Genomic DNA, 21,205 nt, shown 5'->3' with positions numbered 1-21,205 from the left:
GCCCACTCCCACGTCGCCCGCCGCCGCCGCCGTCTTGCCGCCGGGGAGCCAACTGCTTCCCGCTACCGCGCCGCCCCACCACACAACCCTGTCGAAGAGAACAGGAAAATATTTGCCCAAGAGCAAGAGGATGCTATGAAGGATGTCCAGCGTGCCTTTGGTGTTTTGCAATCTTGATGGGGCATCGTTCGGTATCCTGCTAATACCTGGAGCACGCAGAAACTGTGGGAGGTGAGGACTGCTTGTGTGATCATGCATAATATGATTGTAGAAGACGAGCGCCCGGAACGCATGTACGATCAAGGGTTTCAATTTCAGGGTGAGACTGTTGTGCCTGAGCATGGAGGAGCGGTAAAGTTTGAATAGTTTATCCAATTTCATCAAGACATGCGTGATTGGGAAACTCACGTGTAACTGTAAAATGATTTAATTGAGCATATGTGGGCTCATGTTGACAACCAATATATTTATCTTCTTTTATTCGTTTGCAAAACTATGTGCGAACTATGTGATACATTTTTTACTTTTATAACTATGCTATTTTCGGTCCAAATTATGTTATTTGATTCAAACTATGAAAATCACGCTAAATAGGACGGCCAGCCGGCTACGCCGTCACATATGGATCGGCGCGTTGTACGCGCTGCCGACCCATATCTAAAACAGGATGGACGACCGACCCAAACGAACAAAAAACGGACGAAATCGCTGTCCGTTTGGGTCAGCCCGTTGGAGTTGCTCTAAGGACCAACATGATAACACTTAAAAAAAATAACAGATCATCAACGCCCATTACTAGCATCCGGCATCACCACAACAGCCATCGAAGGAAAGAATAATGAATCACCTCCTTATCCGACCTTCAAGATGACTCACGAAAAGTAAAACCCTTGCCGTTGAATGAATTAGATCGGGCAACAGCATGAACACGTCATCGAACTCCAGATCTGACACCCCACGACGACTAAGATGCCACAGTAGAAAAACATATTTGTTATCCACGAAGCACGAACCCAACACATGTTTCGTCTACGAGATGTCGTCGATGCACACCATAATCTGCATCCGTTCATGAACCACCTCCCAAACTCCGCGCCGACACTGGAGCAAACCTCGTCGCAACGACGGAGCTCGAGGACACAGGTTCATCACAAGTATGCCTCCGCCACGCCACGTTTGCTTGAATAGTCTGATTTCCAAATCCCCACCCAAACCATTGGACCGATGGTCTCGTCAGCGAAGGACTTGAAGAATCTTTATTCAACACCGTCATCGTCACTGTCGGAATCTAGACGACGAAGAACCTAATAAACTAAACTACAATGACTAAAACGATCCACACACACCTCTGCATCGACGATCGAAGCCGGCGGCGGAGGGGAGCAGCCGAAACAATGCTGGAAGACTGTCGTCCCTTGGCGGCGGCTAGGGTTCTGTTGGAATTATGCCCTAGAGGCAATAATAAATGTATAGTTATTATTATAATTCCTGTATCAAGATAATAGTTTATTATCCATGCTATAATTGTATTGAATGAAGACTCATTTACATGTGTGGATACATAGACAAAACACCGTCCCTAGCATGCCTCTAGTTGGCTAGCCAGTTGATCGATGATAGTCAGTGTCTTCTGATTATGAACAAAGTGTTGTTGCTTGATAACTGGATCACGTCATTAGGAGAATCACGTGATGGACTAGACCCAAACTGATAGACGTAGCATGTTGATCGTGTCATTTTGTTGCTACTGTTTTCTGTGTGTCAAGTATTTATTCCTATGACCATGAGATCATATAACTCACTGACACCGGAGGAATACTTTGTGTGTATCAAACGTCGCAACGTAACTGGGTGACTATAAAGATGCTCTACAGGTATCTCCGAAGGTGTTAGTTGAGTTAGTATGGATCAAGACTGGGATTTGTCACTCCGTATGACGGAGAGGTATCTCGGGGCCCACTCGGTAATACAACATCACACACAAGCCTTGCAAGCAATGTAACTTAGTGTAAGTTGCGGGATCTTGTATTACGGAACGAGTAAAGAGACTTGCCGGTAAACGAGATTGAAATAGGTATGCGGATACCGACGATCGAATCTCGGGCAAGTAACATACCGAAGGACAAAGGGAATGACATACGAGATTATACAAATCCTTGGCACTGAGGTTCAAACGATAAGATCTTCGTAGAATATGTAGGATCCAATATGGGCATCCAGGTCCCGCTGTTGGATATTGACCGAGGAGTCTCTCGGGTCATGTCTACATAGTTCTCGAACCCGCAGGGTCTGCACACTTAAGGTTCGACGTTGTTTTATGCGTATTTGAGTTATATGGTTGGTTACCGAATGTTGTTTGGAGTCCCGGATGAGATCACAGACGTCACAAGGGTTTCCGGAATGGTCCAGAAACGAATATTGATATATAGGATGACCTCATTTGATTACCGGAAGGTTTTCGGAGTTACCGGGAATGTACCGGGAATGACGAATGGGTTCCGGGAGTTCACCGGGGGGGGGGGGGGGCAACCCACCCCGGGGAAGCCCATAGGCATTGGGGGTGGCGCACCAGCCCTTAGTGGGCTGGTGGGACAGCCCAAAAGAGCCCTATGCGCCATAGGAAGAAAAATCAAAGAGAAAAAAAAGAGGAGGTGGGAAAAGGGGGAAGGACTCCTCCTTCCAAACCTAGTTGGACTCGGTTTGGAAGGGGAGGGCTGCCCCCCTTGGCTCGGCCGAAGCCCTTAGGGGTCCTTGGACCCCAAGGCAAGGCTCCCCCTCTTCCCCCTATATTTACGGAGGTTTTAGGGCTGATTTGACACAACGTTGCCACGGCAGCTCGACCACATATCTCCACGGTTTTACCTCTAGATCGCGTTTCTGTAGAGCTCGGGCGGAGCCCTGCTGAGACAAGATCATCACCAAACCTCCGGAGCGCCGTCACGCTGCCGGAGAACTCTTCTACCTCTCCGTCTCTCTTGCTGGATCAAGAAGGCCGAGATCATCGTCGAGCTGTACGTGTGCTGAACGCGGAGGTGCCGTCCGTTCGGTACTAGATCGTGGGACTGATCGCGGGATTGTTCGCGGGGCGGATCGAGGGACGTGAGGACGTTCCACTACATCAACCGCGTTCTCTAACGCTTCTGCTGTACGATCTACAAGGGTACGTAGATCACTCATCCCCTCTCGTAGATGGACATCACCATGATAGGTCTTCGTGCGCGTAGGAAATTTTTTGTTTCCCATGCGACGTTCCCCAACAGTGGCATCATGAGCTAGGTTCATGCGTAGATGTCTTCTCGAGTAGAACACAAAAGGTTTTGTGGGCGGTGATGTGCATTTTGCTGCCCTCCTTAGTCTTTTCTTGATTCCGCGGTATTGTTGGATTGAAGCGGCTTGGACCGACATTACTCGTACGCTTACGAGAGACTGGTTTCATCGTTACGAGTAACCCCCTTTGCTCAAAGATGACTGGCAAGTGACGGTTTCTCCAACTTTAGTTGAATCGGATTTGACCGAGGAGGTCCTTGGATGAGGTTAAATAGCAACTCATATATCTCCGTTGTGGTGTTTGCGAAAGTAAGATGCGATCCTACTAGATACCCTTGGTCACCACGTAAAACTTGCAACAACAAAATTAGAGGACGTCTAACTTGTTTTTGCAGGGTATGATTGTGATGTGATATGGCCAATGATGTGATGTGATATATTGGATGTATAAGATGATCATGTTGTAATAGAAATATCGACTTGCACGTCGATGGTACGGCAACCGGCAGGAGCCATAGGGTTGTCTTTATACTAACATATTTGTGCTTGCAGATGCGTTTACTATTTTGCTAGGATGTAGCTTTAGTAGTAATAGCATAAGTAGCACGACAACCCCGATGGCAACACGTTGATGGATGATCATGGTGTGGCGCCGGTGACAAGAAGATCGTGCCGGTGCTTTGGTGATGGCGATCAAGAAGCACGTGATGATGGCCATATCATGTCACTTATGAATTGCATGTGATGTTAATCCTTTTTGCACCTTATTTTGCTTAGAACGACGGTAGCATTATGAGGTGATCTCTCACTAAAATTTCAAGACGAAATTGTGTTCTCCCCGACTGTGCACCGTTGCTACAGTTCGTCGTTTCGAGACACCACGTGATGATCGGGTGTGATAGACTCAACGTTCACATACAACGGGTGCAAAACAGTTGCGCATGCGGAACACTCGGGTTAAGCTTGACGAGCCTAGCATGTGCAGACATGGCCTCGAAACACATGAGACCGAAAGGTCGATCATGAATCATATAGTTGATATGATTAGCATAGGGATGCTTACCACTGAAACTACTCTCGACTCACGTGATGATCGGACTTGGGATAGTGTAAGTGGATCATGAACCACTCAAATGACTAGAGAGATGTACTTTTTGAGTGGGAGTTTAGCATATAATTTGATTAAGTTGAACTCTAATTATCTTGAACATAGTCTAAGTCCACTTTGAATATATTTGTGTTGTAGATCATGGCTCACGCAAGTGTCATCCTGAATTTTAATACGTTCCTAGAGAAAGCTAAGTTGAAAGATGATGGAAGCAACTTTGTAAACTGGGCTCGTAATCTTAAGCTAATCTTACAAGCTGGAAAGAAGGATTATGTCCTTAATGCTGCGCTAGGAGATGAACCACCCGCTACGGCTGATCAGGATGTTAAGAACGCTTGGTTAGCACGTAAGGAAGACTACTCAATAGTTCAATGTGCAGTCTTGTATGGCTTAGAGCCGGGACTTCAACGTCGCTTTGAGCGTCATGGAGCATTTGAGATGTTCCAGGAGTTGGAGTTTATCTTTCAGAAGAACGCCCGGATCGAGAGGTATGAGACCTCCGATAAATTCTATGCTTGCAAGATGGAGGAAAACTCGTCTGTCAGTGAACATGTGCTCAAAATGTCTGGGTACTCAAACCGTCTAGCTGAACTGGGGATTGAACTCCCGCAAGAAGCTATCACTGACAGAATCCTCCAATCATTGCCGCCAAGCTATAAAGGCTTTGTGTTGAACTACAACATGCAAGGGATGAACAAGTCTCCCGGCGAGTTGTTTGCGATGCTGAAAGTCGCAGAGTCTGAACTCCGTAAAGAGCATCAAGTGTTGATGGTGAGCAAGACCACTAGTTTCAAGAGAAACGGCAAAGGCAAGAAGGGAAATTCGTAGAAGAGCGGCAAACCTGTTGCCAATCCGCCGAAGAAACCCAAGGCTGGACCTAAGCCTGAAACAGAGTGCTTCTATTGCAAGGGTATGGGTCACTGGAAGCGCAATTGCCCCAAGTATCTGGCAGATAAGAAGGCGGGCAAAGAAAAATCAGGTATATTTGATATACATGTTATTGATGTGTACTTAACCGGCTCTCGTAGTAGTGCCTGGGTATTCGATACCGGTTCTGTTGCTCACATTTGCAACTCGAAACAGGAACTACGGAATAAACGGAGGCTGGCGAAAGACGAAGTGACGATGCGCGTAGGAAACGGTTCCAAGGTTGATGCAATCGCCGTCGGCACCGTGTCACTTCAACTACCATCGGGATTAGTGATGAACTTAAATCATTGTTATTTAGTGCCTGCGTTGAGCATGAACATTATATCTGGATCTTGTTTATTGCGAGACGGTTACTCTTTTAGGTCTGAGAATAATGGTTGTTCTATTTCTATGAGTAACATCTTTTATGGTCATGCACCGAATGTGAGAGGATTGTTCATATTGAATCTCGATAGCGATACGCATATACATAACATTGAGACCAAAAGAGTTAGAGTGAACAATGATAGCGCCATATTTTTGTGGCACTGCCGCTTGGGTCATATTGGTGTAAAGCGCATGAAGAAACTCCATGCTGATGGACTTTTGGAGTCACTTGACTTTGATTTACTTGACACGTGCGAACCATGCCTCATGGGCAAGATGACTAAGACTCCGTTCTCCGGAACAATGGAGCGTGCAAGTGACTTGTTGGAAATCATACATACCGATGTGTGTGGTCCGATGAGCGTGGAGGCACGCGGCGGATATCGTTATTTTCTCACCTTCACTGACGATTTAAGTAGATATGGTTATGTCTACTTGATGAAGCACAAGTCTGAAACATTTGAAAAGTTCAAGCAATTTCAGAGTGAAGTAGAAAATCATCGTAACAAGAAGATCAAGTTCCTACGGTCTGATCGTGGGGGTGAATATCTGAGTTTCGAGTTTGGTACTCACTTAAGACAATGTGGAATTGTTTCGCAGTTAACACCGCCTGGAACACCACAGCGTAATGATGTGTCCGAACGTCGTAATCGTACTTTGTTAGAGATGGTGCGATCTATGATGTCTCTTACTGATTTACCGTTATCACTTTGGGGTTATGCATTAGAAACAGCTGCATTCACTTTAAATAGGGCACCATCTAAATCCGTTGAGACGACACCGTACGAACTGTGGTATGGCAAAAGACCAAAGTTGTCGTTTCTTAAAGTTTGGGGATGTGATGCTTATGTCAAAAAGCTTCAACCTGAAAAGCTGGAACCCAAAGCGGAAAAGTGCGTCTTCATAGGTTACCCAAAGGAGACAGTTGGGTACACCTTCTATCTCAAATCCGAGGGCAAAGTGTTTGTTGCTAAAAACGGAACTTTTCTCGAGAAGGAGTTTCTCTCGAGAGAATTGAGTGGGAGGAAGATAGAACTTGACGAGGTTGTCGAACCTCTCATCCCTCTGGATGGTGGCGCAGGGCAAGGGGAAACCTCTGTCGTTGCGACGCCGGTTGAGGAGGAAGTTAATGATGATGATCATGAAACTCCAGTTCAAGTTTCTGTTGAACCACGCAGGTCGACGAGATCACGCACTGCTCCAGAGTGGTACGGTAATCCCGTCTTGTCAATCATGTTGTTAGACAACAATGAACCTGCAAATTATGAAGAAGCAATGGTGGGCCCAGATTCCAACAAATGGCTAGAAGCCATGAAATCCGAGATAGGATCCATGTATGAGAACAAAGTGTGGACTTTGGAGATACTACCTGAAGGCCGCAAGGCTATTCAGAACAAATGGATCTTTAAGAAGAAGACGGACGCTGACGGTAATGTGACCGTTTATAAAGCTCGACTTGTGGCAAAGGGTTTTTCACAAGTTCCAGGAGTTGACTACGATGAGACCTTCTCACCCGTAGCGATGCTTAAGTCCGTCAGAATCATGTTAGCAACAACTGCATTTTTCGATTATGAAATCTGGCAGATGGATGTCAAAACGGCGTTCCTTAACGGTTTCCTTAAGGAAGAGTTGTATATGATGCAACCCGAAGGTTTTGTCGATCCTAAAAATGCTGACAAGGTATGCAAGCTCCAGCGATCCATTTATGGACTGGTGCAAGCATCTCGGAGTTGGAACAAGCGCTTTGATGAGGTGATCAACGCATTTGGGTTTATACAAGTGGTTGGAGAATCTTGTATTTACAAGAAAGTGAGTGGGAGCTCTGTGGTGTTTCTAATATTGTATGTGGATGACATATTACTGATTGGAAACAACGTAGAGCTTTTGGAGAGCATAAAAGGTTACTTGAATAAAAGTTTCTCTATGAAGGACCTAGGAGAAGCTGCTTACATTCTAGGCATTAAGATCTATAGGGATAGATCAAAACGCCTGATAGGACTTTCACAAAGCACATACCTTGATAAAGTTTTGAAGAGGTTCAAAATGGAACAGTCCAAGAAAGGGTTCTTGCCAGTGTTACAAGGTACGAGATTGAGTAAGACTCAGTGCCCAGCAACTGATGAAGATAGAGAGCATATGCGCTCCGTCCCCTATGCTTCAGCCATAGGCTCTATCATGTATGCGATGCTGTGCACTAGACCGGATGTTAGCCTGGCCATAAGTATGGCAGGTAGGTTCCAGAGTAATCCAGGAGTGGATCACTGGACGGCGGTCAAGAATATCCTGAAGTACCTGAAAAGGACTAAGGAGATGTTTCTCGTGTATGGAGGTGACGAAGAGCTCGCCGTAAAAGGTTACGTCGATGCAAGCTTTGACACAGATCCGGACGACTCTAAGTCGCAAACCGGATACGTATTTATTCTTAATGGGGGTGCAGTAAGCTGGTGCAGTTCCAAGCAAAGCGTCGTAGCAGATTCTACATGTGAAGCGGAGTACATGGCTGCCTCGGAGGCGGCTAAGGAGGGTGTCTGGATGAAGCAGTTCATGACGGATCTTGGAGTAGTGCCAAGTGCACTGGATCCAATAACCTTGTTCTGTGACAACACTGGTGCCATTGCCTTAGCAAAGGAACCAAGGTTTCACAAGAAGACCAGACACATCAAACGACGCTTCAACCTCATCCGCGACTACGTCGAGGAGGAGGACGTAAATATATGCAAAGTGCACACGGATCTGAATGTAGCAGACCCGCTGACTAAACCTCTTCCACGGCCAAAACATGATCGACACCAGAACTGTATGGGTGTTAGATTTATTACAATGTAATTCACATGGTGATGTGAGGGCTAGATTATTGACTCTAGTGCAAGTGGGAGACTGTTGGAATTATGCCCTAGAGGCAATAATAAATGTATAGTTATTATTATAATTCCTATATCAAGATAATAGTTTATTATCCATGCTATAATTGTATTGAATGAAGACTCATTTACATGTGTGGATACATAGACAAAACACCGTCCCTAGCATGCCTCTAGTTGGCTAGCCAGTTGATCGATGATAGTCAGTGTCTTCTGATTATGAACAAAGTGTTGTTGCTTGATAACTGGATCACGTCATTAGGAGAATCACGTGATGGACTAGACCCAAACTGATAGACGTAGCATGTTGATCGTGTCATTTTGTTGCTACTGTTTTCTGCGTGTCAAGTATTTATTCCTATGACCATGAGATCATATAACTCACTGACACCGGAGGAATACTTTGTGTGTATCAAACGTCGCAACGTAACTGGGTGACTATAAAGATGCTCTACAGGTATCTCCGAAGGTGTTAGTTGAGTTAGTATGGATCAAGACTGGGATTTGTCACTCCGTATGACGGAGAGGTATCTCGGGGCCCACTCGGTAATACAACATCACACACAAGCCTTGCAAGCAATGTAACTTAGTGTAAGTTGCGGGATCTTGTATTACGGAACGAGTAAAGAGACTTGCCGGTAAACGAGATTGAAATAGGTATGCGGATACCGACAATCGAATCTCGGGCAAGTAACATACCGAAGGACAAAGGGAATGACATACGAGATTATACGAATCCTTGGCACTGAGGTTCAAACGATAAGATCTTCGTAGAATATGTAGGATCCAATATGGGCATCCAGGTCCCGCTGTTGGATATTGACCGAGGAGTCTCTCGGGTCATGTCTACATAGTTCTCGAACCCGCAGGGTCTGCACACTTAAGGTTCGACGTTGTTTTATGCGTATTTGAGTTATATGGTTGGTTACCGAATGTTGTTCGGAGTCCCGGATGATATCACGGACGTCACGAGGGTTTTCGGAATGGTCCGGAAACGAAGATTGATATATAGGATGACCTCATTTGATTACCGGAAGGTTTTCGGAGTTACCGGGAATGTACCGGGAATGACGAATGGGTTCCGGGAGTTCACCGGAGGGGGGCAACCCACTCCGGGGAAGCCCATAGGCTTTTGGGGGACACACCAGCCCTTAGTGGGCTGGTGGGACAGCCCCAAAGAGGCCTATGCGCCAAGATAAGAAAATGAAAGGAAAAGAAAAAAAAAGAGGGAAGAAGCGGGAAGGGAGGGGGACTCCTCCCACCAAACCAAGTCCAACTCGGTTTGGGGGGGGGGGGAGTCCTCCCCCCCTTGGCTCGGCCGACCCCTTGGGGATCCCTTGGACCCCAAGGCAAGGTCCCCCTCCCTCCTCCTATATATATGGGGCTTTTAGGGCAGATTTGAGACGACTTTCTCACGGCTGCTCGACCACATATCTCCACGGTTTTACCTCTAGATCGCGTTTCTGCGGAGCTCGGGCGGAGCCCTGCTGAGACAAGATCATCACCAAACCTCCGGAGCGCCGTCACGCTGCCGGAGAACTCTTCTACCTCTCCGTCTCTCTTGCTGGATCAAGAAGGCCGAGATCATCGTCGAGCTGTACGTGTGCTGAACGCGGAGGTGCCGTCCGTTCGGTACTAGATCGTGGGACTGATCGCGGGATTGTTCGCGGGGCGGATCGAGGGACGTGAGGACGTTCCACTACATCAACCGCGTTCTCTAACGCTTCTGTTGTACGATCTACAAGGGTACGTAGATCACTCATCCCCTCTCGTAGATGGACATCACCATGATAGGTCTTCGTGCGCGTAGGAAATTTTTTGTTTCCCATGCGACGTTCCCCAACAGGTTCCACCCGTCAGGAACGAGAGGAAAACGATCCGTGCGTTGATCGATGCGATGAGTTTGGTTCCCTTTGGTGTGATCGGTTCGGTAAATTGGAATACTTCAACAGGCCATAATACTCCTTGTGTAATGAAATATAAGACGTTTATTTTATGGGGGCTGCTACGCATCCACCGACGGATGTTTTAGTAAACATCTCCTACGTGGAAGGCCGTCCGATCTACGCGCAGCCGTCCGATCCGCTCTGGCCTGGCACCCCATAATTCTTGAAACGACGGTTGAGTTTGCAGAAACTTTCGCTTTGTTGCAAGAAATATTTTTTTTTTGAAACAAACACCACTACAAGAAATAAACTTTGGACCCGTTAATTCCTGAAACAACGGCCGAGTCTCAGAAACAATTTGCTTGTTACAGGATTTTTTTCTTCATCTTTCTGCAACATAGGTACTTTTGCGGAAGAATTTTTTGTAACAAAGATCATGTTTCAGGAATTTTTGCAACAAAGGTTAGGTTGCAGAAATTTTTGCAATGTTCATGATGCGGCTGGCGGCGACCGGATGGCCGGACGGCGTCGGGGCCGAGCGGCTGGCGTGATGAGAGGGTGTGGGGGGGGGGGGGGGAGGGCCCCGGTATCAAGGGCGGCGGCACGGCTGGCAGGGCCGAGCGGCTGGCGGCGCGAGAGGGTGGGGTGGGGGGAGGGCCCCGACATCGGGGGCGGCGGCGCGGCTGTCAGCGACTGCGGAAGGTCATCGGCGTCGGGTCGAGCGGCTGTTGGCGCGGAGGCAGGGGACGGCCGGCGGCGCCGCCTGCCACCGCCGGGAGGCTACTGCTCTAAGGGATCCAGATTCAGATCATGCAACATAAAGCTGTTGCGGTGCGTGAACCGCAACAAGTGATAAGTTACAGAAATCATAAGCAGATGAGTCCGTATATAACACGTGTCGTACGGACGAGGCGGCACATGCCTACATGCGATCCGTCGGCTGGAGGATAGAGTTTTCCTTATTTTATACTAGAAACATGTTATATTTTGATACAGAGGGGGTACGTTGCATTTGAAAAAATGATGATAAAAAAAATCTAAAAAGAAAGTCGGTAATTGTTTTGTAAACCGAACCGGGTTCCCAGTTCCCACCGGGTCAGACCGGCAGGAGTAGGGAGGGAGGGGGGTTTGGTTTCCGATCGAGAGCCCAACACGACACACCTCCGCGGCGGTCCAGCCTTCCCTCTTCTCTTCCCTTCTCCCCCAATTCAACCGGCGTCTCATCGATCGCCTCCGCCACACGCCACGCACCTCCCCCTCCCCTCCCCTCCCCTCCGCGGAACCCGCCCCCAGAAGCAAAACCCCCGCGCCGGCGAGCGGCGGAGCCCCTCCCCCGCGGCGACGGCGCGGGCGGGGAGGAGAGGGGGCTGACTCTTATGGGGAACAAGATCGCGCGGACGACGCAGGCGTCGGCGACGGAGTACTACCTGCACGACCTGCCCTCCACCTACAACCTCGTGCTGCTCGACCTCGTCGGCCGCGGCCGCTTCCTCAAGTCCGTCCTCTGCAAGCACGACGAGGGCCTCCTCCTCGTCAAGGTCTACTTCAAGCGCGCCGGGGAGCCCCTCGACCTCAAGGTAAGCGCTGGCCGCCGCATCCACATCCCCTTCCCCCCTTCGCTTTGGGCGGACCATGAGGAGATCTGCCCGTCGCCTCGCAGGACCATGAGCGGAGGCTGGAGCGGATCCGCAGGGCGTTCCAGGGGCTCGAGGGCTCCCACGTCTGGCCCTTCCAGGTCAGCCCCTCGCTCTTCTGCTTGTTTCGCATGTACATTACCAACGGTTACTACTCGGAACGATTACTCCCTGTTTATTTGCGCCTTATTCGGTGACATTTAGTGAGGTTTAGCGAATTTCGATGCCATGTGTGTTTTTATCTCTGTTTGTTGCTTTTGGTTGCAATTTCAGTGTGTTTCATTCAGCTGAGGCGGCAAGGTTGGGTGTATAGTTAATTGCTTGTACGCTTTGCTTCCTTGGTGTACTGTCATTTTAAGGGGTTTCTATGCCATGTGTACTAATGCTATCTCTCTTTGTTTTTGCTTGGAGTTTTAGTTTGTTCATCCTGCCGAGGCAGAAAGGTTAGATTTAGAGTAAATTGGCTTGCTTGTTATACTATCTTTGTTAGGGGCTTCTGCCTTCTGGATTATTATGAATCTACTATGGTGTCAGGTTGAATTCTCATGGGCTCTTACCTGAGTACGCTCACTTGCTTGGATGTTTCCTCACGACACGATACATGGATGAATGAACATTGAAATATTGCATTGCCTTTCAATGTGTAGAGAGTTCCTTTGTTGCGGAGACGTGTTTTCTCTCTCCCTTGGTTCACATGCTGACAGGACTTGTCATGTTTTCTCAGGTTTGGTTTCAGACGGACAAGGCAGCATATCTGCTGAGGCAGTACTCCTACAGCAATCTGCATGATAGACTTAGTACACGCCCTTTCCTCAGTCAAATTGAGAAGAAATGGCTTGCTTTTCAGGTGCGGCCCTTCTTTCTTTTCTGTCGCTGCTGTCAGATGGTCATTAGCAGTTACAAAGGTGAAAGAGTCGATCATGTTGGGGACTTCTGTAGGAAGTTGTACAGCCCCTTTGCTAAGTGTAGCCTTAAACTAGTGGCACATGTAAGAGTCATTCTTCATTCCTTTCCTTTCCAGATATGGTTGTTGACTTAGCTCATTTGGTTGTGCAGTTAATCCATGCCGTGGAGCAGAGCCATAGTAAGGGAGTTTGCCATGGTGAGAAGGTTTTCTCTTAAGTTATATGAGCAGTAGTGTTTTTCTTTCATTAATACGTACACTGTTGTTCTCTTTAAAATATGTATTTACGCTGCTGTTTATGTTAGGTGACATAAAATGTGAGAATGTACTGGTCACCTCATGGAACTGGCTATACCTCACGGACTTTGCGTCTTTTAAACCAACATACATCCCGGATGATGATCCATCTGATTTTTCGTTCTTCTTCGACACTGGAGGAAGGCGAAGATGCTATCTCGCACCTGAAGTTAGTTCCTTCACCTAAATTATATTCGAAACTTCTATGCTCTTTTACCCACTTAATCTCAGACTCTCAGTTTGCTTACTCTCATTGGTGTAATTGTTACATGCTACTAATAATTTGTTAATAGATGCTCTTCATTGAAATGCTTGCTCTCACTGCATCTCCATCATTCAAAATAAGGGAGGGTACAATAGGAAAAGCCTGCAATTAATAGATGTTTTAGATAAGAGCATAAGCCGTGTAATGAGAAACTGAACCAAAACAATGGGACCTCTAATATGAAATGGAGGGAGTACAAGAATATATTTGTAGAAAAGCCTTTATAATACTCCCTCCTTTCCAAAATATAAGACGCTTGTTGACTTCTTTGGTCTTCATCGCACAACTTTGACTATGATTTTCACTTACTATATGCCTACAAAATTATTATAAAGACATATGAAATAGAATTGTTTTGCAACACAAGTACGATGATACTATTGATACATGTTCAATCCATGTATTTTGATATATATTAATGGTCAAAGTCATTCATCAAAGACCGTGCAAAGTCAAGCGCGCCTTATATTTTGGGAAGGAGGGAGTACTTCCACAGCCCAATCCAGAGCAATTGGGTTCACAAAAGCATCATAAAAAATCACTTCTGATTGATAAACTAGATGATCCAAAAACATTTATACCGGGCCAATTCAGATAGTTTAGCAAATCTATAGTGCATACTCCCTCTGTTCCTAAATATAAGTCTTTTTAGAGATTCTACTAGAGGCTACATACGGAGCAAAATGAGTGAATCTACACTCTAAAGTATGTCTATATACATCTGTATGTACTCCACAGTGAAGCCTCTAAAAACACTTATATTTAGGAACGAAGGGAGTACAAAATAGCAGCAGCAGACATAAACTTACAACTTCTGCTGAACACCAAGAATAAGAAAGAAGCATACCACAGCATCCATTCACAATGGTATCCAGCTGTAATGTGATGTACTTTTATGCTATATCTTTGTTAGCTTATAACTTCTATTTGATGATACATTTTTATTTGTATTGTGAAATAAACTAAACTTCATTTTTTCTCCAGAGATTCCACGAACATGGTGCTGAGTCCCAAGTTTCATCAGATGCACCTCTGAAACCATCTATGGACATATTCTCTCTCGGGTATGCAGTGTTGTCTCGTTGAAGATCTTTGTTAATTTGGTCTGGAGTTGTGTTCTTCCATTGTGATATGTGCGCTTTCCATTTGCATGTTAATAATAGATTACTGATCAATCTTCTTATTTGCTTGAACATGTTAATTTGATCATATGTGATGTATTGTCATTTGACCTCTTTATGTGACAAAAGGGGAATTTTCTAATCAGACGAAATCTGATGGTTATTGGAAGATTACAATCGACATGTTGTGTCAGCCATACAAGATGGTTGCTGCAATGCATTGTAGCTTCACCTTGAGACATTGTACCCACCAGTGAAGTACTGAGTTTTACTATATACTGGGGAAGAATTTGGAGCTATTTTGGATTCATTTGAGGCTGCATGCATTTTTCACAAATATCGCATCACATTTTTCTTTCTCGAGATTGAGGAGTGCTGTGCAGTTAGAAATAAGAAGAGTTGTTACTTAAATGAAGATGTTGATTTTCCTGTATTTCTTCACTAACTACTTATATTTTCTTCAGTACTCTACTGTGCTAACATTATAAACTGAGCTGATGGATTTTTATTTCCTTGTTACCTATTGGCAAACTATTTGCCTTCTTTCCAGGTGCGTTCTTGCTGAACTTTTCCTGGAGGGTCAGCCGCTCTTTGAGCTTTCACAACTGCTTGCTTATCGCCGTGGCCAGTATGACCCAACACATACCCTAGAAAAGGTTTTTCTGTTCTTTTCTTGCTCTTTGAAATAGCTTCTTTTTTAACATCAGAATAGTTTCCGTATTTGTTCTCAGTTATTTCGTTGTTGTTTCTCTAACATAGAACTTGAGGTTGGCATGTCTGTTATTCATTCTGTGCAACTGTAACATCCTGGTCACTCCATGGGTGCCTGCAGAATTACTTCTTGCTATGGGGCCAGTAATACTTGTTCCTTGGGAAGTAGGACCAACAATTCATTCAGCCATGTTCTTTATTCGTACTGTGATCTTGTTTGATGTTGGAATTCTTATGACCAACACATACAAAATTGATTTTACTTGGGTATTCTGTTCTAAACTTGGTGGTTGCACCTTCATAGTTCATAAGTTTGGGTATGTGCCCAAATATTTGTCCTAAACTGAACTTTTCATACCTCTTTTGGACTATGCCTTAGAGTAGTACCCACCGCCTATCAGAGGATGATTTGTTTTTCCCAGGCCCTAAGAGGATACATATGGACAATTTTAAGTGGATGATCCATTGCTGAATTTAGTGCAATTGTAGAACTTTAACCGGTGATAAAATTTCCATATCTGAATCTTCATTGACTGAGTTAGCAATGGGGTAAGGGTTAATGGTCTTTCGTGCAAAAAGATATTTTCTGTGTGAATCTAAATCAATTAATATGAATTTGACCAGTCCGCAGGTATACATTCCTTCTTATTTGCAATTCGTTTGTGAAGCATATGTACTAAAAATGCATGGTGTAGGGAGTAAGTATGAACATGCTTCCATTTGCGCGCAATCTCCTACTGATTCTGCTGGTGTTTGCTGATGTTATCTAACAGGGTTGCAATATTCCTTCTGAGATATACCACCCATTCATTATGCCCATTGTACCATCTATCACAAGACAAGGTGCTCACTGTTAATTTGTGCTTTCAGATACAAGATGCTGGTATCCAAGATATGGTACTTCACATGATTCAGTTGGACCCCAAAGAAAGGCTATCATGTAAAAGCTATCTGCAAAAATATGCAACTGTTGTTTTTCCAACCTATTTTTCAAGATTTCTGCACAAGTTTTTCTCGGATATTGTTCCACTTGGCTCAGATGCTAGGGTAAGGATTGTTGAAGTTTGTGTTAATTTTCTGATCCATCCACTACTCTTCATCATGAGCATCCTAACATACTTTACTTCTACACAGGTTGAGAAGACACAGGAAAATTTTGAAAGGATACATGACATGATGATAAGTGGCTTAGCATGTGAACAAATTCAAGTATCTGGGGAGAAAAACATTAGAGGTCAAGCTGCAAATTCACCGAGAGAATCTGCCCAAAGCGCATCTTTGGTTAAGATAAACATTCCTGGAGACCATCGGCAGATTGTTGGAGACCTCAATCTCCTTCTCAAGGAAGTTGAGCAAAGGAACAACCATGGAGGCACAATGGTCTCAGGTGCAAATGGTATTGGGCCCTTGCAGCAGCCTAATGTAACGCAAAGTCAAACTACAAGTGTCTTGGCAGCCCAAAACGACGACGTATCACATGTGCACAAGATCTCCAAGAGCAACTTACTTGCTTTAGTGTCTGGTTATGATGCCCAATCGGATACCTATAGTTTTGACATTTTCCAACAGACACACTCCAAGGTGAGCTGTGAAGGCATGGTCTTGCTTGCCTCATTAATATGCTCATCCATACGAAGTGTAAAAAAACCAGAACTGAGAAGGGCCAGTCTCATTCTTCTGAAGATCTCCTCCACATACATAGATGATGATAGTCGCTTACAGCTGGTTGTTCCCTATGTTATTGCAATGCTCTCAGATCCAGCTGCCATTGTTCGCTGTGCTGCTCTGGAAACCTTGTCTGATGTTCTATGTCTTGTTCAAGACTTCCCTATCAGTGATGCAATGATATTCCCTGAGTATATCCTCCCGATGCTTTCTTTGCTCCCAGATGATGCAGAGGAGAGTGTTAGAGTTTGCTATGCTAGTAACATTTATAAGCTGGCTTTAACAGCTTATAGGTTCCTGCTTCGTTCTCGGAGCATAGCTGATACTGGGCCTCTAGACAAATCAGTGGCGGCTGCTGCATCACAGTCTGCAGATGCACCAGTAAAGAAGAAGCATGATAAAATTGATCGCCAACTTGCACGCCTGAGGAGAAGTATTTATGACATAGTGCAAGAGTTGGTAATGGGACCAAAGCAGACACCTAATGTCCGCAGAGCTCTCCTGCAAGATATAGGTTATCTATGTTACTTTTTTGGGCACAGACAAAGTAATGATTTTCTTCTTCCTATACTCCCAGCATTTCTAAATGACCATGATGAGCAACTCCGTACAGTTTACTTTGGTCAAATTGTCGTTGTTTGCTACTTCATTGGTTCAAGAAGTGTTGAGGAATATCTCTTGCCCTATCTTGAACAGGCACTAAGTGATGATATGGAGGCTGTGGTTGTAAACGTACTTGATTGCTTAACCATGATGTGCGAAAGCAGTTATCTGAGGAAAAGGGTAATCGTTGGCTTATTTGGGAAGACCCTTCCCTTACTATGTCATCCAATTCAATGGGTTAAACGGTCTGCTGTAAGGCTTATTGCTGCCTGTAGTGAGAGCTTAGGTCCTGTTGATACTTATGTGTACCTTTCTCCACATTTAAGGCAATTTCTACACAGGGAGCCACCTTCATTGTCTGAAACTGCTCTTCTTGCATGTCTTAAGCCTCCAGTCTCGAAATCAGTCCTATATCAAGCTTTAGAGGTTGCCAAGGACACAGGAGAGGTTTTACTCAAGGGTGATGTTAAAAAGGAACAGATGGTACGTGGTGGAAGATATCCTGCTACAACACAAAGTATGTCGTCTGCGGCTCTGGAAGATGCTGTAAGGTTGAGAACATCTACTTTGGACATCAAAGATTCAATTTCTTCGGATAAATCGTTATATTATGGCTATGCGCCACATACATCTGCTGGGAGTATTTCATTTTATGATGGATTGTCTAAAGGAATACCATCATATTCTGTTAATACTGATAAGCGTGGTTTAGGAGAAATATATATGCCCTGGGAATCCAACCGGCATCCAGGTTTATCAAGTTCAGTTCAAGGCTTCCAGACTAGAGAGAATTATTTCAGTAGCAAGCATGGTGATTTAAGCATCAGTGACCCAAGGAAGAGCACCTCCCCTGTGCCAGGTGATGGCGGTTCCAACTCTGAGACAGCGGTATCGCCCTCCTTCACCAGATCATCGGTGGCTCTGGAGACAGGTTGGAAGCCTCGTGGAGTTCTAGTGGCACATCTCCAGGAACATCGCTTGTCTGTCAATGATATTGCCGTGTCAGACGACAATTCCTTTTTTGTGACAGCTTCGGATGACTCGAGTATTAAGATATGGGATACAAGAAAGTTGGAAAAGGACATCGCCTTCAGATCTAGGTTGACCTATAGCTTGGGTAGTAGCCGAGCTCTATGTACTACAATGCTTTGCGGCAGTTCTCAGGTCGTTGCTGGTGCTAGCGATGGCACATTGCACTTGTTCTCTGTTGACTGTGCACGTGGAGCTGGGAGTTCTACAGAGAGGTATTCTGGCATCGTTAATGTAAAAAGGAAAGATCTGAAAGAAGGTGCAATTCTCAGTGTTGTAAACTGTTCATCAGATAGCTTTAGCTCAACCATCCTTTTCAGCACTGAACATTGTGGCATCCATAAATGGGATACAAGGTCCAACTCAGAATCTTGGTCATTTAAATCGTCACCAGAGGAGGGCTATATCTCGGCACTTGTGATGGGCCAGTGTGGGAATTGGTTCATCTCAGGGTCTTCAAGAGGTGTTCTTACATTGTGGGATCATAGGTTTATGCTGCCTGTCAACTCATGGAACTATTCCACAGTAAGCCCTATAGAGAAACTGTGCTTGCTTATACCACCGCACAACTCAATCTCTTCTAGTGGAAGACCACTCGTTTTTGTGGCCGCGGGCTGCAATGAAGTTTCCTTGTGGAACGCAGAGAATGGTAGCTGCCACCAGGTAATTGAATAGTTTTATATTCTCGTATTCTGGTGATAGCATAGCATTTTCTGTGCTATGATTTTGTACAAGTAGCAACACCTTTTACTATGGTCGGTATCTAAAAAAACTGAACACACTATACAGATGTTTAGGACAGCAGGCACAGAAAATGAGGCTGTCACGCCAAAAACACCATCAAAACCTCTTAGCAAGACAACGGTCAAAGATGTGAGGCGAGCAGGGAACTACAAGTACAGAATTGAGGAACTGGCCGATCCGCCTCCACGCCTCCCAGGCATCCGGTGCTTGCTTCCTTTGCCAGGGGGAGATCTGCTGACTGGAGGGACAGATTTGAAGATACGCTACTGGGACCAGGCCAGGTTGAATATTACTACTATAGGCTCTTGCTTCTGCATTTTTTTCTCCTTCACCGCTTGTAATCTAAAATGTATTATTTTGTTTGATGATTTTGAAGGCCTGAGCAAAGCTTTTGTATTGCTGGTCCTTCAGCGAAAGGTATTGGAAACGACGAGTGTTATGATATACGGTCGAGCTACGGAGTACAGGTTGTGCAGGTATGTCCGCCAAAACAGTATCACTGTTTTGTTTCTGTTTCTTATCTGAAGTTACACTGTAGTGTATCAACTCAAGAACCTTGTGAATTTACTGGTCCATCACTTTAACCTTCAACCTGTTGCACTCAAGAACCTTATGAATTTACTGGTCCATCACTTTAGCCTTCAACCTGATGCTGGTGCATTCCTGCATGATTAATTTATCGCGTCAGTTTTGTGGTGATGCTTGAAGCAGCGTGGCTGTCTCTGTGAATCTCTCTTGACGGACGCTAACAGAGTATAACTTTGTGCGCAGGAATCGTGCAAACCGCCCACACCAGCGTCCAGGTTGACGCACAAGACGCAGCTCGCCATGGCCGCTGCCGATTCCGCCGGCTGCCACCGGGACGCGATCCTCGCCCTAGCGTCCGTCAACTTGTCGAGCCAGCGGTTGATATCGGCCAGCAGAGACGGTGCAGTCAAGGTGTGGAAATAGCTTCTCCGGCTCGGTTAGGGAGGGGTAAGCTGTCGCCGTCCCACGATGGCAAGCAGAGGCCCCTTGGTGTACATAGGCCTTATTATGACACAGTATATATCACGACTCACTGTTGTACAGATGACGATGATGTTAATCAATACAAAACTGGAGGTTGCCATGTATCTATCCTGTGGTAATTTGGGTTAAGCGTAGTAACCAGTTGTTTGTTGATAGCATATCTTACAAGATCACCATTCATTTAGGATTTGGCATCAGATTAACATAACATGAAAAGAAGGATGATTCCTGATGGAGCTAGTACTTGTCAAATATTACCTCTTTTCTTCTCAATATGAACTACATACTGAGATGTAAATAGGCTATTTTAGAGTATACATTCACTCATTCTCCTCCAAGGAGTGTATTAAAAATCCAAGGACAGGTGGTATTGCTTAATTTGCATGTTTGCCCTTGGCGCTTTTGAGGTTAAAATTCCAGATGCATGGTACTACTAGTTTTGTTTGAGAATTTACCAGCATCCAAAATTCGCAGCTTGCTGTGGGGTTTTGCATGTTGGTTGGTGACAAGTTGGACGTAGCAGTGATGGACTATGATTGCGCATCATGCAGTTTGCCTTGGTTTTCACCAAACCCAGATGGATGGATGCCATCTTTCTTTGTTTCCAAGATGGAGGTGGAGATGGAGATGGAGATGGAGATGGAGATGGAGAAAGGAGCAGCCCAGTATGCGCGCGCAGGCAGATCCGAGGGGCATCGTTATTCGCCGCTGCGATTGCGAGGAAAGCAAGGAAAGCAAAAGCAGCCGAGCCCGAGGGATCCGATGCGACGAGACGCGGCCAACGCCAGCAGCAGTAAGTTGCA

General features: G+C 45.5%; 1 protein-coding gene across 1 annotated transcript; it reads left to right on the top strand.

The window, feature by feature from the left end:
* The first annotated feature begins 11,568 nt into the window (after positions 1 to 11,568).
* LOC123405962 (serine/threonine-protein kinase VPS15) lies at positions 11,569 to 20,506 on the top strand. Its single transcript, XM_045099468.1, has 12 exons — positions 11,569 to 11,995; positions 12,079 to 12,153; positions 12,777 to 12,899; positions 13,109 to 13,154; positions 13,262 to 13,422; positions 14,503 to 14,582; positions 15,190 to 15,295; positions 16,221 to 16,397; positions 16,485 to 19,310; positions 19,437 to 19,672; positions 19,768 to 19,867; positions 20,163 to 20,506. Exons 1-12 carry the CDS (start codon positions 11,795 to 11,797, stop codon positions 20,340 to 20,342), a joined length of 4,311 nt encoding a protein of 1,436 aa, XP_044955403.1. The 5' UTR covers positions 11,569 to 11,794; the 3' UTR covers positions 20,343 to 20,506.
* The last annotated feature ends 699 nt before the right edge of the window (positions 20,507 to 21,205 follow it).

This window comes from Hordeum vulgare, chromosome 6H (genome assembly GCF_904849725.1).
Source record: "Hordeum vulgare subsp. vulgare chromosome 6H, MorexV3_pseudomolecules_assembly, whole genome shotgun sequence".
NCBI classification, from domain to species: domain Eukaryota; kingdom Viridiplantae; phylum Streptophyta; class Magnoliopsida; order Poales; family Poaceae; genus Hordeum; species Hordeum vulgare.
This window is presented reverse-complemented; position numbering and strand designations above follow the sequence as displayed.

Bases quoted from the DNA above. Each gene is read 5' to 3' on its own strand.
- LOC123405962 (XM_045099468.1), top strand. From the start codon at position 11,795: ATGGGGAACAAGATCGCGCGGACGACGCAGGCGTCGGCGACGGAGTAC. The intron at 16,398-16,484 runs GTAAGGATTGTT...ACTTCTACACAG, and splicing joins CACTTGGCTCAGATGCTAGG to GTTGAGAAGACACAGGAAAA. The intron at 19,311-19,436 runs GTAATTGAATAG...CACACTATACAG, and splicing joins AGAATGGTAGCTGCCACCAG to ATGTTTAGGACAGCAGGCAC.